Source organism: Centropristis striata, chromosome 2 (assembly GCF_030273125.1).
Source record: "Centropristis striata isolate RG_2023a ecotype Rhode Island chromosome 2, C.striata_1.0, whole genome shotgun sequence".
Taxonomy (NCBI): Eukaryota; Metazoa; Chordata; class Actinopteri; order Perciformes; family Serranidae; genus Centropristis; species Centropristis striata.
In genome coordinates this window covers 4,431,900-4,449,105 of record NC_081518.1, presented here as the reverse complement: position 1 = coordinate 4,449,105, position 17,206 = coordinate 4,431,900, and the positions used below count along the sequence as shown (strand labels likewise).

Here is a 17,206-nt window from a genome sequence, read left to right as displayed (position 1 = left end):
CCCCCAGCTGACCCCTCCTCTCCCCCTCAGACCGGCGGGGGGTCTGGCTAATTAGGCTGGAAGTAACGTGCTGTTACACTGTGAGCCTCCCAGCCCTGACTCCTCAACTCTGGCTGGTTACCGTAGATACCATGACAACAGGGATGGCTGCCACCACACACACACACACACACATAAAAACACACACAGGTGTTAAAGCATGCAGGTGTGTTTGAGGAGCTCTCTGGGTCAGTGTATATATCCAGGTTATTATAGTTAACTAAACTAACGAAATAACAAAAAACTAGAATTGGAAAAACATTTTCGTTAACGGAAATATAAATAAAAACAAGAGGTTTTTTTAAAACTAACTGAAACTGTATTTTGTGGTTAGAAAAATAACAAAAACTAACTAAAATTGTAGTGAAAGAAAAAACTAAAGAGAGAAAAACAAAATTTGGAACAAATTGGGGCAGAGGTTTGGCCTCGGGCTCTGGGATGCTGCTGCTCCTCTCTACTCTCATTTACACTCGTATATCTCACTGTCTTCCATCTAAGAAAGGCAAATATTCAGTTTATAAGCCTTTGTATGTAGGTCATCTCATGTTTCTGTGTGTTTTGCTAATGTTGCTCAATGCTTGATTTGACGAGACTTACTGAACATGAATAATAATAATAATAATATAGAATAAGTGTCACTATAGCTAATAAACTGTTAAAAATTGTATGTATCTAGTACAGGGATGGGCAACTTAAATGCTGGAGGGGGCTTCACTACCACAGGGCCACATATAGGACCGTGCACTTAACTAGATATGATGAAACTGCAATTTTAAATATGTTTACAGTGCAATAACTTAACATATTTCATGCTCAAATGCATGAACACTGCAAAAAAGTTGTGTCTAAAAACAAGATAAAAACACTAAATCTGAGGGAAATGATCTTGCTGCATGGACAGATAATTTACCTTGACAAGATTTCTTAAATTAAGATTATTAAATCTAGAAATAAATGTGTTGAACGCTTAAAATTAAAATGAACTCTTAAAACAAGATAAATAATCTAACACTTCTAAATCTAAAGTTTGTTTTATCTTAAGAATCAAATAATTTGCAGTGTATAACAGTATAAATAGGAATACAAAAGGTTTGAAGCAAATAAAAAATAACCACTTACTGTGATTTCTTTTTTTTTCAGTGAAAGAACAGCAGACCAACATTTATTGCAAGAAGTAATTTTGTGCATTTTTACACTGCACTTTTAAGATTTCATGCTCAAATGCATGTAGTTGTACTGAGGGCCACACAACTGTCAGGGATATCAAGAGTATCAAGAAACTCTTGTTTATCTGAGATATGTGTTCTCAAAGTGTTTTAGTCAGTGAAGCAAACAGACAAACATTAAACCCTTGATTTAACTGCATTTCCTCTGAGGGGATAATTCAATCTGTTGTTAATCGTTGTTGAATTGCGTCTCCTTAATGTGTGGAGACGGTTCATTTCATGATTTAATTGAGATAACTTAAATAATTGCTCATTTTGACCCCGTGAAAATACCTTCCCTCTAAGGAACCCACAGATCCACTTAGACAGTCAATTATCATGACAACAGAGAAAACTCTATGTAGACCATGGGTCTCAAACTTGCGGCCCGCGGGCCAATTGCAGCCCCTGTGACAATATTTTGTGGCCCTCACCTTGATATGAAAGTTTAATGTGAGTTTTATATGAATGGCACTTTACCGTGTTGTGTGTGGAAGGTCCCTTTAATTACTTTTTAAAATATTTTTTGGGGTAATTCTGTGTCTTTTTTTGGTCATTTTGTTTCTTTTTAAAGTAATTTAGGTTTTTTTCTGTCATTTTGTGTCTTTTTATGGGTCATTTTGTGTCTTTTTTTAATAATTTTGTGTCCTTTTTGGTAATTCTGTGTATTTTTGGTCATTTTGTGTCTTTTTTAAAATCATTTAGTGTTCTTTTAGTCATTTTGTGTCTTTTTTGTGTCTTCTTTTTTTGTAATTTTGTCCTTTTTTAGTAATTTTATGTCTTTTTTAAGTAATTTTTTTCCTGTCATTTTGTGTCTTATTTTTTTATTAATTTTGTCTTTTTTTTTGGTCATTTTGTGTCTTTTTTTAGTAATTTTGTGTCTTTTTTTGGTCATTTTGATACTGCCTCCGCACCAGGTAACTTGAGTTTGAGACCCCTGATGTAGATCTTTTTTATAGTCTCCACAAGGGGGCAGTCTTAGCCCGACTTTCTGTTACTGACACATTTGAAAACCAGCTTGAGTTCACTGGATGAAATCAACCGAGACTTCATCCTTCACTTCTTTATTGAGTTTCTCATTAGCTCACATCTACATAACCTCACCTCATGTCCTGGATCAGGGAGATCTTGAGGGGGGGCATGGCTGATACACCACCATCAGATTTGCGTCTCTCTGTGTCGTGAATGAAGCCTGGTGTGGCAAGAAAGAAAAACAGGGTTATAATTGTAACAAGAGTCACTAATTTGCTGCGTTATTTTGTTCACCAGCTGGTTTCTGTCTTTACCTGGAGGCCCTAAACCTCCTGGAGTTGCATTTTTCTTCTCCTTGCTCTCCTGATAGTGCAGCAGGTGGGACCACAACGCAGATTTACCCTGAAAAAACACACACTCGTGTTATTATTTGTGCCGGGAACACGCTGTTTGTCCACCGGCTGTGCAGAGCCGGTGCTGTGTGGATGTTGTTCCTCCTGACCTGTTTGACCTGCAGCCCGTGGCTCCAGATCCTCTCCAGCAGGTCGCACAAGCTGGCGATCAGAGTGTTCTCCTCCACGCCAGTGATGCTGACCTCGCCGTGGCCCAGCTCCACCGCCTCCCGACCCATCTTCTCCACCAGCATACGCTTGGTCTGGAGACAAACACACAAACACACAAACACACACACACACACACACACACACACACACACACATTCTGTTGTTAGTCAAAGGTCTGCTGACAAAAACTAATAATACTGGATTTTCATTTTCTGCAAAATTCAGTTTTTTTACCAATATGTTTGAGATTTTTTCTTTTTATCCCAGAACAAAAGGTGAAATGCAATAAATTCAAACAGCATCAGACATCAATTTATGAGTCTGTGCTTATGTGCTTTTATTTGTGTGCATCTTGTATGTTTTCTTTAAATGCCATCAATCTGCCAGGGACTGAAAATTGAAAATTTGCCTGTTTGGCTAAATCTGACACATTTATATGATTAAAACATGAACCTTTGTAAGTACAAGAGATAGACTGACAGGATAATGCATGCTGTATGTATATCATACTTGCAAAATGTTGCAAGGCACTCAGCCTTTTTTGTGGTTTTAGTGGTTTGTAGAAGCCCCAGAAACCCACCGAGGGCCGACAAGTAAGAAACATGAGCAGCCCCTGAAGCCTAACCTCTGAAACTTAAAACTCACTTTTATAGACTTGCTTTTATGTAATGCTGTCTATCTCACCACTCCTTTTTACTTCTTCACTTTTTACTTTTACTCCTTTTCCCTTTTATTTTCTGTGTATCTGAGAATGTCTTGTGATTGTTCCTGCTCTGTCTCTTATTGTTTTTCTTTAAATGTAAGAATTGTTTTTAGCCTTATGGCATCATCATTCTCTGTGTAATTAACTGCTCTCTGTTTAAGCACTTTGTAAACTGCTGTTTTTAAAAGGTGCTATATAAATAAAGAAAATTAATTAATTAATTCAAATTCTGATTCTGATATTAGTTTTTGTGCTGCAGGAAAAACAACGTACAAACAACGCAGGTAAACACAAAGCTTTAATTTGTTTTTTGATTGTTTTCCTGTTTTATTGTTATTTGAGTGAATCAATCTGTCGTCCTCTGTGATTACATTATGTTCTGCTTTCTTTCGAATAAATGCAGACATAAAAAATCTGGTTATATGCCAATGCTAGCTATTTGCTGCTAACTTCATTTCACTGCACTGCAAAAAAGCTGTGTCTAAAAACAAAATAAAACACTAAATCTGCTGCATCGACAGATAATTTCACTTGACAAGATTTCTTAAAAGAAGATGATTAAATCTAGAAATAAGTATGTTGAACGCTTAAAATAAGAAATTAACTCTTAAAACAAGATAAATTAAAGCTGCAAGCAGAGATGAACTGCAAATTATTTGTTATTTGTTCTTTACCAAGATAAAAAAAACATTTAGATTAATAAATGTTGGATAATTTATCTTGTTTTAAGAGTTAATTTCTTATTTTAAGCATTCAACATGCTTATTTCTAGATTTAATAATCTTAATTTAAGAAATCTTGTCAAGTGAAATTATCTGTCCATGCAGCAAGATCATTTCCCTCAGATTTGGTGTTTTTATCTTGTTTTTAGACACACCTTTTTTTGCAATGTGCAGCACTCATTCAGTAAATATGTGACGACCCTTTTGTTTAACTGAAACACTGCAGCAGAGATGACAGTCAGGCTGCACAAACCTTGTTCCTGCACTCCTTCAGCAGTCCTTCAACAAACTTCCAGTTGGTCTGAGCGATGACAGACGGCGACAGGTTGGACAGTTTGGGCTGTCTGATGGTGGTGCCCAGGTTCCTGGCTTCCTGGATGTACTTCTAGTAAAAGACAGAGAGATTTCAGTCAGCTAACCACAAAAGGAAACAGAGAAACTTTCTGTCAGAGAATCAACTCATCTTACTGACGACATACGTCACTGGTGACGGTTACTAGAGAGGAGGAAGGATTACTAGAAGAACTACCGGCTGCATAGAGATAAAACATCCTGCTGCACTATTGCTGTGGTTAACACCCAGTCGGAAGCCCATATAGGCAGTGAAACTCACAAAATAAAATAGTGAAAAAACAGAAGATATTCAAAAAAGATCTAAAAGATTAGCTCTGAGAATTGTAACTTTCTTTGATCTTCCTTTTTAACACGATTTATTAAAAGAAAAATATCAAAGAGCTTCAGTTGAAACACAACACTTCAAATACTTTTACATCAAAGTGTGACGAGTCAATAACAAGTCACACTGACAACATAATGTGCAGGTTTATTTATATTTAAGAGATGCAATCCAGAAAACTAGAAAATATTTTATTATTATTATATATTTTGTATTTTTTTCCTTTGTACTCATTTATTATTATTTATATTTGCATTATATATTTATGATTTTTTATTCATCTTTTTATTTATTTTGTGTCCCACAATTTTTGTCACATTTAATTTATTCATCTGACCAATTCTGTTATATATATATATATATATATATATATATATATATATATATATATATATAATTATTTAAAAAAATATATTTTGTAAAAAAAATGTCTTTGTACTCATTTATTATTATATTGTGATTTTTTTGATTTATTCATCTTTTTATTTATTTTGTGTCTCACAATTTTTGTCACATTTAATTTATTCATATGTACAGGGAAGTGATAAAACCAATTCTGTATAATTACTAACAGGTACAGTAATACTGTAATAGTGATGTGGCTCTGTGTGAGTAGAAAAACAGTGGAGAGGGAGATATACTGAGTCTATCCAACTGATTCTGTGTTTAATTGCATTTTATATGACTTTAATTATCAACAAAAAGACCTTAGGCAAGAAAAAAAGGAATAAAATAAAATCCAGCCTAATATAATAAAATTATTCAGACTGAAACAGAACATTCATTTAGAAACGAATAATTTAGAGGGGGGAAAAAATGTAGAAATTATATCGTACTTTCACTAATTTCATTCTTATGAGTTTCAAAACATGCCGTGCTCTAGAAAGTGACACAGATCATCAGATCAAGCTGCTGCTGATGATGGTGGTGGTGGAGGAGGAAGCAGAGGGAGGTAAAGACCACATGTGTGCAGGAAAAGCTGCTCACAAACTACCAACACATACCACGTCCACAGTCACCGACTTTAGACAGGGCTTGAAGGACTGCGAGAGCCAGTAGTAGTCAAGAAACAGCAGGAGCTGCAGCTCCGGAAACAAACACTCTACATGCTGAGAGTGATGTGAGTGCAGGAGAGAGAAAGAGAGCGAGGAGTGTGAGGGGAGGAGGGTGGAGAGCAGACGAGATGGTGAGTCAAAATAAAGCAAACAGGTCATGCAAAATGAACAAAGACAACAGAGCTCTGAGTCAATCTGTGTGAAAATGAGCAGAGAGAAGGAAGCAGCGCGGTGACCTCTGACCTCTCTCTGGTCGTTGTCTAAATAAAGGTGCTCAGCGTGCTGCTTCTGTCGGTCCCCGCCTCCTCCACTGGGCCGGAGCGCTCCTCTTGGTCCACCTGTCAAATAAAAAACAACAAACCGTCCGTCAGCTTTATTGAGAAACAAGCTCAGAGTTATTATAGACACTGAGGGTTTATTTAAAGCAACTACAAACAACTTTGTGTTGATTTGTGGCGCCCCCTGTGGACAAAAGTGAGTCGTACAGATCTTAATCTGGCTGTTTGTTTTGGAAGCAAGTGAATTAAAGACATTTATAATATTATTTTTCCTTTTTTAACAGCTGTTTGCAGGATGCAGATCAATGGGGTAAAGCAGGGGTGTCAAACTCTGGCCCGCGGGCCAAATTTGGCCCGCAGTGTAATTTTATTTGGCCCGCGAGGCAATACCAAATTATGATATGATTATTGTACTATAAAAGCTGACCCGCCGGTATTATACGGCGCATTTACCGCTAATACTAGATTTATTATTGTTATTTTATTTTTAAATGTATTAACCTGTTGAAAAACTTTATTTTGATATTTAAATCAGAAGGATGCAAATAGAAAAGAGACATACGATTTTTATTTAATTTTTATTTAATAAATTAATGACATTGATGTGAATTTGATTTTGCATGGCTGCACTATTTAGTTATATATTGTATGTTTATAAGCGTTGCTGGTTCCATATTTAATGTTAAAGTAAAACATGTTTGGTATATATTAAAAGGTTTATTTGTTCAATGTTGGCCCGCGATTTTATTCAAGTTTTAAATTTTGGCCCATTGTGTATTTGAGTTTGACACCCCTGGGGTAAAGTAATTATTTGTAGCTATGTACAGGTGCATCTCAATAAATTAGAATATGATGGAAAGTCCATTTCCAGTAGTTCAAGTCAAATAGTCCCAACCAAGTATTGAGTTATATAGATGAACATACTTTTCAGAGGCCAACATTTCCATATTAAACATACTTTTTGAAATTGGTCTTTCGTAATATTCCAATTTTTTGAGACACTGAATTTTAGGTCTTCATGAATTATTTATTTAAGTATTGAAGCCTATTATGGTGAATAAAGGGTCATAACATTAGGGTCCAGTCCAGGTTCAACTGGGTCCCAGAAGTTGTTGCAGCAATTTTTGGGTTGATACCATTTGCTACACATGTTTGGTGCTAAATAATGCAATTTTATTCATATGGGTAATGGATAAAAATGGTCAGAGAAAACCTCCAGAATATAACATCAATATACAAAGACCTTTGGAACAACATAGAAGAATCCGTGCTGTTTATCTAGGATATTTTAATATCTCTTTTCCAGATTTTAATTCCAATGTTTGATATTCTCGAGATTAAAAAATGAATTGTTGTGGAAAAGGATGAACTTATCATGCTCTAATATCGTTATAAAACGAAAACAACATCAATACAATGATACTATCGTTTATCTTGATAGTTTCTGGGAAAATATATTGTGTTAAGGTGACAGGCCTAGTCCCATAAGTAGTTAAAAACGTTTTGTAGCTGCTTTAAAATAAATATTAATTACAGTTGTGTGACATTAATGTGAAATGACTGTATTTTGTATTTGTATTAAACTGTATTTAATTGTTTATGTTAACTGTGTTTAAATGTTGTAACTTGTCACTGTTTATGACGCTTTCTTGGCCAGGTCTCTCTTGGAAAAGAGATGTTTTTAATCTCAACGAGACTTTTTACCTGGTTAAATAAAGGAGATATATATATATATATATATATAAATAAATACTCACTTGTTGCTGGTGGGCCCCGTGGAGAGCACGTCAGACGTCAGCCGGGGGAAGAAGCCCTGCTCGTAGCGCCCCTGGCCGATCTTCATGTCCAGCAGGTGGGGGTGCAGGGCGGTGTGGTCGATCTTCACCACTCTCATCTCGATGGCTTTCTCTGTGGACGAGAAGTTTGACAAGTGAGTGGAATCACAGAGAGCAATCATCATTCTCATCTTGTTAAAATGCCCGAATCCCAGTGATTTCATTCTCAAGATGTGAGAGTGTTCTTGGTACAACAGCACGGGCAAAATCTAAATATTAACAATTTACAATTCATGAGATCCTCGTCATGAATTGAGGACGTCGACCCCCAAAACTGATTATTTAGGATTGGTCAGGGAAGATTTTAAAGGAAGATTTTCATGTTTTTCTGTAGGTAATTGTGTTGAGAAACAACACAGAACTGACCTACAAAGTCTAACTGCAGAAGATAAAACTGAGAAAAACTGCTTTAACGTATTTTAACTGACCAAATTGGTTACATGTAGATAAGTGATAGATCACTTATTTCTACATGAATTGATGATGTAATTTTTATGCTCAAAAATCATGATTTATTTCACCTTTGACCCCAAAAATGTAGTTACTGCACTCTGGTTTTGCTGTAAAAGGTTCAAATAGTAATGCAGAAACAGTAACAACAGTGTTTTTGCCTTCTTTCAGCTTTTATATTTGGTTTTCAGTGAATAACATTTTCAAATTAATTTTGTTATAAGTGTATTTAAAAGTGTTTAACAACTCTATTCAAATAGATTTAATATTATGATAAAATGTTATATATTAGTCTTAATATAATTGTATCTCACTTTTTTACTTCATCGCTAGCTAGATATAATTTCCCTTTCAAATTAACTTATAATTTCTATTATTTTGATGTTTAAATTAGTATATATGTCCAGAGCAGACCGTGGTAAGTGCAATTACTGCTTGGTTTTGAGTTGGATTTTGTGGTTGTTATATAATAATTTCTCTAAAATAAAGCAAAATTGAAATCTAAAACTTTGTCACAAGATAAAACAGGCATCAAGGAGTTCATTTTTAGTTATAACTCAATTTTTTAACCAAAAATGTAGTTACTGCAGTGATGCTTTGTAGGGCAGAGAAGAAAGACAAGAAAGTTAAAATAGAAAAAGAAATGTCCTCCCAAACACCCACAGCACCGAGAGAAGGACGGAGGCTTATAATAGATGATTTCTTTTTTCTCTAAAGTCACCAATGAAAGCAGCTTTAGACAGTGATTTTATGAAGCCTGATTAAAAACCCACGCACACATGGGTTGTGTTAACAAAAGAAAACCCACATTGTTAGAGAATACAATGGACCCAATAGATAAACAGAAACAGCACAAAACTTTACAAAAGGTGAAATATGGTGCAATAAAATCTCATAAATTGGCTTTCACTGTCTGAAGCTGATTCACCGGGACAAAGATTTGATTCCCTGAAAAATAATTTATCACCCATTCACCTGCATGCTGCAAGTTATCAGATCACCACACTGCAAAAAAGGGTGTGTCTAAAAACAAGATATAAACACTAAATCTGAGGGAAATGATCTTGCTGCATGGACAGATAATTTACCTTGACAAGATTTCTTAAATTAAGATTATTAAATCTAGAAATAAGCATGTTAAAATAAGAAATTAACTCTGAAATTATCTGTCCATGCAGCAAAATAATTTCCCTCAGATTTACTGTTTTTATCTTGTTTTTTTGCAGTGCACCATAAAGATCAGAGATAGTGCTTTGAATTGTAAAATGTATGCAATGCATTAAGGATCTCACAGAGGACTCTTTAATTTAAATGAATGAGTAAATAAAATAGATTTAGCATATTTAAAATAGAATAAAACACAGTTATAGTGTGTTTCAGTTAAAGTGAACCTCTGTGAGTGAACCTATCATAATTCATTGCACACACATTCAGAGAGCCGCCACCCGGGGACGTTTTTTAAAGTAACGAGAGCAAATATTACGAAGGTGAGTCTTGTCGTTCTCGAGCCCAATGGCATGAGGTCCAGGAGCGACAAAATCAGCTTTTTCATAACGCTTTGTAAGCAGCTTGTCTGCAAACAAAACAGCAATCAGCAACCAGCAGTCAGTTAACTAAAGAGAGCAAAGTCTGTCAGAAGTTCACACCTTCAAATTAAATTCTCACCACACTGAAATGAAAAACAGTTGATAGGACCTTTTCATTAAATTCACAAAACTTTAAATTGGAAATGTTTTGGCTTTACACAGGGTCCTATTTAAACATTAAAGAGGTCCATTTTTACTGTCTCAAGTTTAAATAATATAGTGAAGCTATTCATTTTTTAAACTAAAACCTTTCTCATTATTAGTGCAAACCAATCACAGAGTTTTCATCAAGTTGAAAGGTTTATATTCATAGATAGAAGATAGAAACAGGTTCAGGGCGCTGAGGTACAATGATGAATTTGAATACAACTATTTAAACATTACAGAGGCTCATTTTTACTGTCTAAAGTTAACCCTCTATGGTACGCAATATGATGCCAGTTAAAAAAAATATATTTTTGAGTGTGTTTTTGACTAAATAAACATAATCTGAAGAAATTTTATAAAAAAATAATTTTTGTGTGGGAGTTTTTGGGTTTTGTTGCCTGTAGCAACATTGCCCCTTAATGGTGCACAAGTGAAAAATATTGTTTTAAAAATTAATTTTAACATAATTTATGTAATAAACATGTGTAAAAGATTCAGTAGCTTCAACAGGGTACAATACATAATATTTTAAACTTAAAAACATTATGAAAGGAACTTTTTTAACCGGTTTCTTGTCTGAATGTTGCCTGTAGGAAACATTGAACCATTGAACCAACGACCCATTGAAAGTGTATGAAACTATCACAAATGAAGGTTTACTCACCTATCAGTAGGAATATATTTTTTCCAGATGGAAAAGGGCCACGAAATGACATGTTAAGTGATTTTTATTGTGACGCAAAATGGCAAAGCTGTTTTCTTTGGAAAAGTCTGCAAAATAGGGTTTCAATATGGCCTCCTGGAGGTCATGTGACAAATTAAAGCATTGCTATTGGTTCCCTATACTCTTCCTTCTTTTTAAAAGTATCGCATCACTCAAAAAGATGCATTGTAGAAATTTGACAGACTAAAAATGGGGCAACGCCATACCATAGAGGGTTAAAAAACTGTAGTGAAGCAATTCATTTTCAAACTAAAACTTTTCTCATTATGAGTGCAAACCAATCAGAGTTTTCCTCAAGTTTAGAGGTTTATATCCAAAGATAGTACACTGTAACACTGTAGTGAAGCTATTCATTTTTAAACTAAAACCTTCTAAAAAAGATAGAAACAGGTTCAGAGCGCTGAGGTACATTGATGAATTGGAATACAACATCTGGTGCTTTGAAAGCCTCTTTTTTCTGTTTCTCTGAAGTCCACAGAGCTCTGATCTTTCTTCCTTACCTGCTTCTTCAATGTTGGTGCATTTCTGGTACATGGAGGTTCTCAGTGTGGGCGTCCGGACGTTCAGCATGCGGATCTTGTCCACGCGGGAGTCGAACACCCTCAGCGTGTGCTCCTTCTCCTCGTCATCGTGACAGAGGATCTTACTGTCGATGAACGACGCAAACATCTGCGTCTCCAAGAAGCGAGACAGGAAGGGCAGGTAGGGCTCCGGCTGGTCCGACAGGAAGGACGCCTACAGAAATAAAAGGGGGGAATTAAATGTCATACTATAGGAAAAGAATACATTTTACTGTGTTATTTCATTTAATTTATTCATTTCTTCTTAAGAAGATCTACAGATCTACAGGTACCTGTAGATCTGAGGTCTGCCCAAACGGTCAACTCCTTTAAATCAGGACTAAAAACACTATTGTTTACCGCAGCGTACTCTTAACTTTAACACTGCTCTACTCTACTGCCCTTACTTTTTAACTATGCAATGTTTGACTTGTGCTTTTTATTATTTTGTCTATTTTCTTATCCTGCTGTTTCTTATTTTATCTTATTTGTATTTTTATTTCCATTTCCCTGTTTTAGTTGACTGTATTTACTGTTTTCAATTGTGTCTTGCTGTTTTTAATGTTTATGGAAAACACTTTGAATTACCTTGTGTTGAATTGTGCTATACAAATAAACTTGCCTTGCCAATGTCCTCATCCAGTTTGTAACCTTTACTTATTTAGCATATCATTGTTCATAAGCCTTTAGTTATGCTTTTCATTAAGTGTCTGTAGCGCTTTACCTTGTCAAAGTTCTGCATCTGGTCTCTGTTGGTGAACCAGGACTCTTTGTCTTGGCTCGGCTGGATGACAAACACCTCGTAGTCTGCAAACATCTGCGTGAATCTGTTGGCGAAGACTTCGCGCACGTGGATGTTGAGCTGGTGCATCTTCAGCTCCTCCTCGTCACACTGAACCCGCGGGTCTTTATTACTGCTGGCGTCCTCTCTCACCTCCAGCTGGTGTTCACCAGCATCCAGTACAGCACCCAGGAGGGAAAACAGCAGGGAGAAGGAAAGGAAAACAAGAAAAAGTGTGTGAGAAAGAAGTCAGACGAAGAAAATAAGCAGCAGTGTGTTTTCCATGTTATCTTATCAGACTGTTATCAGGCTGCTGGGGTTATGGGAAAGGAAGTCAAGGACATCTGTTTTGATTAATGACACAAGAAAACTGAAACACGCGTTCTTTTCTTAGCATGTCAGAGGGTCGGCTGGACAGACGCCAGCACCAGGAGGCTAAAAAAACACAAACCACTGTCAACTTAAGAATACATTCAACCACTGCTGTGTTCCTTTATCTCATTTAGGCCTAAAACGCCTGGAAAAAGTGCCTGTAAAACCTCTGGGCCATTTTAAAATAAGCCCCTAAAACCTGAAGTTTTTCTGTAAATTCAACAGAAGTGTCAACTCTTCCTACTAAATAATAGATTTTTCAGCCTCTGTAGCAGATAGAAATGAAATTCAAGAAGTATTTGAGAGCTTATAGCTGTTATATCTGAGCTCCCTCCGCTATAGTCGTCTTCGCCATGATTTCAGTTCTGGAAAAGTCCCATGTTGCATTGCGACACTCCCATATGTATTCTCATTTTGTGTCTTTTTTTTAGTCATTTTGTGTCTTTTAGTGTCTTTTTTTGGTCATTTTGTGTCTTTTTTTAGTTATTTTGTGTCTTGATATGTCTTTTTTTGGTCATATGTGTCTTTTTTTGGTCATTTTGTGTCTTTTTTTAGTCATTTTGTGTCTTTTTTGTCATTTTGTGTCTTTTTGTGTCATTTTTTGGTCTTTTTGTGTCTTTTTTTGGTCATTTTGTGCCTTTTTTTTAGTTATTTTGTGTCTTGTTATGTCTTTTTTTGGTCATTTTGTGTCTTTTTTTAGTTATTTTGTGTCTTGTTATGTCTATTTTTGTCATTTTGTATCTTTTTTTGTCATTTTGTGTCTTTTTGTGTCTTTTTTGGTCATTTTGTGTCTTTTATTTGGTAATTTTGTGTCTTTTTTTGATGATGATTTCAAAGTTCTGGAAAAGTCCCATGTTGCATTGCGACACTCCCACATGTATTCTGATGCATTTCATTGGCCAAAAGACCGAAAATAGGTGGAAAAAACTACAAATACTACAAAACGTATCCGCTTTCCCAGCTTTAATGGGTTAAATCATATTGAGCAGCCAGTTGAGATAAGAATACTTCTATGTGAGGTCTGACCTCATGGTTGGAAAACTACACACAGACGATGAGCTAATCCGTTCATGGAAAGCTAATGCTGGCCACTGGCTCATAAGCTGATTAGGCTGCATACAGAGACTCTCCCTAATTAGCAGCTAATTCATCCATTTATCAGTCTTCAGAGAGAGAGAGAGTATTTCATCGTACTGTTGGTGAGACACTCCAGCCAAATGAGACTGTACAGATGCCAACTACATCTGTTGATGTCAGAGTCCATAAAGTGTTTCTGTCATCTCGGCTGAGAAACATCGACCAGCAGCGTTTCAAAGGCTTTTCAACTGATGGAGCCTCTAGAATGGATAAACAGCTCCTCACTCCTGTGGGTGTTGGCTACCTGCTCTGTTTACATGATGCACTGGCTTTTAACACCACGTAGAGTCTTGATTTTATGATTTATCTATTTATTTTAATTTTATTTTTTTATGATTTTATGCATATACGTACATATTTTATTTTGTGTGGGCAATGCATTTTATTTATTTTTATTTTATTCTATTTTATCTTTTTGTATTTTATTGTTTTATTGTCTACTTACACTACAGGCCCAAAAATTGGAAGCAAGATCAAATTTGTACCAAAAAAGATCATAGTTTCATTGGTATATTAACAAAATAAACATGATTATTATATAAAGAGTCACTTATCGGAGCACATTTAAACTATAATTTTCGGCTTTTCTGGGTTTTTCTTGCTTAGACTTTGCTTTCTTCAAAGTAACCTCCTCTGGCTTTAACAACAGCATGGAATATATACGAGCCATTTGTTTATATTTAAAGGCAAACTCTCAAAAGCCAAAGAGCTAAAGTGAATAATGTGAAGAAACTATTTGTTAATTTAATTTTTTTTCTATTTTGCACTGAAGTTCTGACTCTTGCAAATCTTCTTAACCCTAAAACTAAGCCCTTCTTCTCTTTTGTTCACATTTATTCAATTTAATTCAATGAAACTAGTCTGATCATGCAGTAAACACATTAAAAAATCCAAAAAATGCATACTGTTTTTTAAAAAAAGTAAATGTGAACAGAAAATTTAAGATTTTTGGCCTGTACTGTCCTTGCTTCCAAACTTTTGGCCTGTAGTATATCTTTTTTTATCGTGCTTTTATTGTGTTATCTATTTATTGTGTTTTTCTGTAGCATTTATTTTGGAAACCCTGTGTTTGCTATAAACGTGCTACATAAATAAAGTGGGTTGGGTTGCTCAAAGAGTTATTGAAGAACTAATTTTGTTCTATTTTTGTTTTTGTTTTGGTACTTGTATATATAGCATTTTTTGCTTCATTTACTTTGTTTTATTTGTTTATTGTTTTTTGGGTTTGTACATATTGGCACTGTTTGCACCTGGAGAGGAGGAGAATAAAAACTCAGAACATTAATTTCCCGACTAAGCCTAGATTTTTGTATTTTGACGAGGTTGATAGTAGAACCCCGCGACACAGGACAAAAACAGTTGTAGTCTGCAACATATTTACTCCATATTTATGTAGTTTACATTAGTGCTAGGGGTAGTGCTGATTTACTGAAATGTGGTTCTATGAGGCACTTATCCACAGTCAGTGTATTATCTACAGTAGATGGCAGTCTGCAAGCCCCCAAAATTGGAGAAGCAGGCAGGAGTACCGGCACTGAAGCTAAGCTATGAACTGCTGTGGTCAGGGGCAGCAAAACAGTTTTTAGCCGATTTAAAAAAGGCTCACCTACCTCCAGTAATTTAAAGCTAGAGTAAACACAGACAGTTTGTGTTATTGTTAGACATCAGTGAAACCAAACTAACCCTCCAAAACACCAAACTAAACGACAGAAGCAGCGGTAGAGCAGCAGTCACATGATGTGTCTGGTAAAACGACTGGTTTTGTCAAAGGAGTCTGGTGTCTTTGAAGAGAGCACAGATAACAGCTTCTGTTCCTCCTGAGTCAACTGAAACATCTGACAGCAAGGAAACGCAGTGGAAATATTCTAAATATAGCGTATCTTTAAACTGATATTGATTTTTAGGCGGGCCTTTCTTTAACGGCCCCTTTCCACAGCAGTACATTGCTGAGCTTTTGTGCTTCTTTATCGATTCAAACAACTTCTGTTTTGTCCTTTTTCTGTCTTTACTGAAAAAACATATATCCATTGCAGTGTGAAGCATAGAGCTCCCCATTTGTTCAGTGTCCCTTACTGCAATACCAAGGGCAATAGTATAATAATGTATATGTATGTGTATATATATGTAATATGTTTGTATTCAAGTAATGTCCAATATAACACATTATAACACTGTTTAACACCGTCAAAAACTTGATGTGATTTGAACCTACACTGAAAAAAAGAGATTTTTTTGGCCCTGTAATTATTATTTCAATCATCAATATAAATTCTACCAAGAAATACAAATTCAGTGCTTTTACTTTAAAATAGCAGTTTTTCATACTTAGTGATTGTTTGTTATTATGTGTCCTCAGTTTTGTCTGTAAATTGAATCATTCGTTCCAAGTAATATTCACTAAACCAGTTCATTGGCTTAATTAGTTCATATTTCCAAGTAAAATCAGTGAATCTGCAATTTACTTGTGTATTTCCATTAAAAAAAGTGGTTCTATTAAATAAACATTACTTAGAAACAGCCTGAGTAAAGATTCCAAACACTTTCTGTGTGGAAAAACTTGCCTAGCTTTTTTTAAGTAAATGTTAAGTTTTTGAAGTAAATGTCAGACTTTAGAGTATCTGATGCAAAACCACCCACTTCTTTTTGTCGTGTGCACTAAATGCTGCATTATGGCACCTGTCATAAATTTCAAAATGTCTGCAATCTATCACTCTATGCCCGGGGATTTGAACACAGCTGCCCATTAGGACATTAATTCCATCTGAAAATGTATTTGCATTTGTGCTGAATATACTTTTTAAAAAAACATATTAGCAAGGCTGATTTCACACTGAATGCATTAATGTTTCAAACCATTCAACTATAATTTAAAATCTGTTTAAAAGATTATCTCCCAGGCAGAACCAGGTCTAATTATATATGTGTGCAGCCCATTTTGAACCAAAGCGATGACATCATTCCTCACCTTCTCCAGGCTGACGCCGGTCCTCTTGACCAGCGCCTGCAGCCTGGCGATGGTCTCGTTCTCCCGCAGCAGGAAGGAGTTGAGCGGCGACGCCAGGTTGCCGTTGCGTTTGTCAGAGACCATGTCGACGGATCTGAAGCCCCGGTACTTGGCCTGGCTGTCGCTGGATTGGATATTTCCCTCTGGAGACACGCCGAAGGACATGAGCACCTCGGAGATCTCCTGAATGAACTCTAGTTTGTTGGGGAACTGGGGCAACTCTTCTGGCAGCTCAATGAAGTGGTTGTCGATGTCCACGAAACACAAGTTAGCCTAGAAGAAGACAGAGAACAAGATAATAAAGCATGAAAACTTAACCTGTTACTATTCAGAAGTCCCGCGGGCGGGCCGGCCGAATAATACGCCAAATTTTTTTCCCGGAGGCCGTAGCGGGCTC

The 17,206-nt window shown here is 35.9% G+C and overlaps 1 protein-coding gene across 1 annotated transcript in view; it reads right to left on the bottom strand.

Moving 5' to 3' along the window:
• Positions 1-17,206, bottom strand: part of dennd5a (DENN/MADD domain containing 5A) — a 69,823-nt gene that overhangs the window by 16,804 nt on the left and 35,813 nt on the right. The window contains 10 exon segments of the mRNA XM_059349254.1: positions 2,349-2,436; positions 2,531-2,618; positions 2,719-2,871; positions 4,458-4,589; positions 5,885-6,232; positions 6,234-6,273; positions 7,971-8,121; positions 11,456-11,690; positions 12,240-12,455; positions 16,771-17,082. Coding sequence (XP_059205237.1) covers positions 2,349-2,436; positions 2,531-2,618; positions 2,719-2,871; positions 4,458-4,589; positions 5,885-6,232; positions 6,234-6,273; positions 7,971-8,121; positions 11,456-11,690; positions 12,240-12,455; positions 16,771-17,082 — 1,763 coding nt within the window.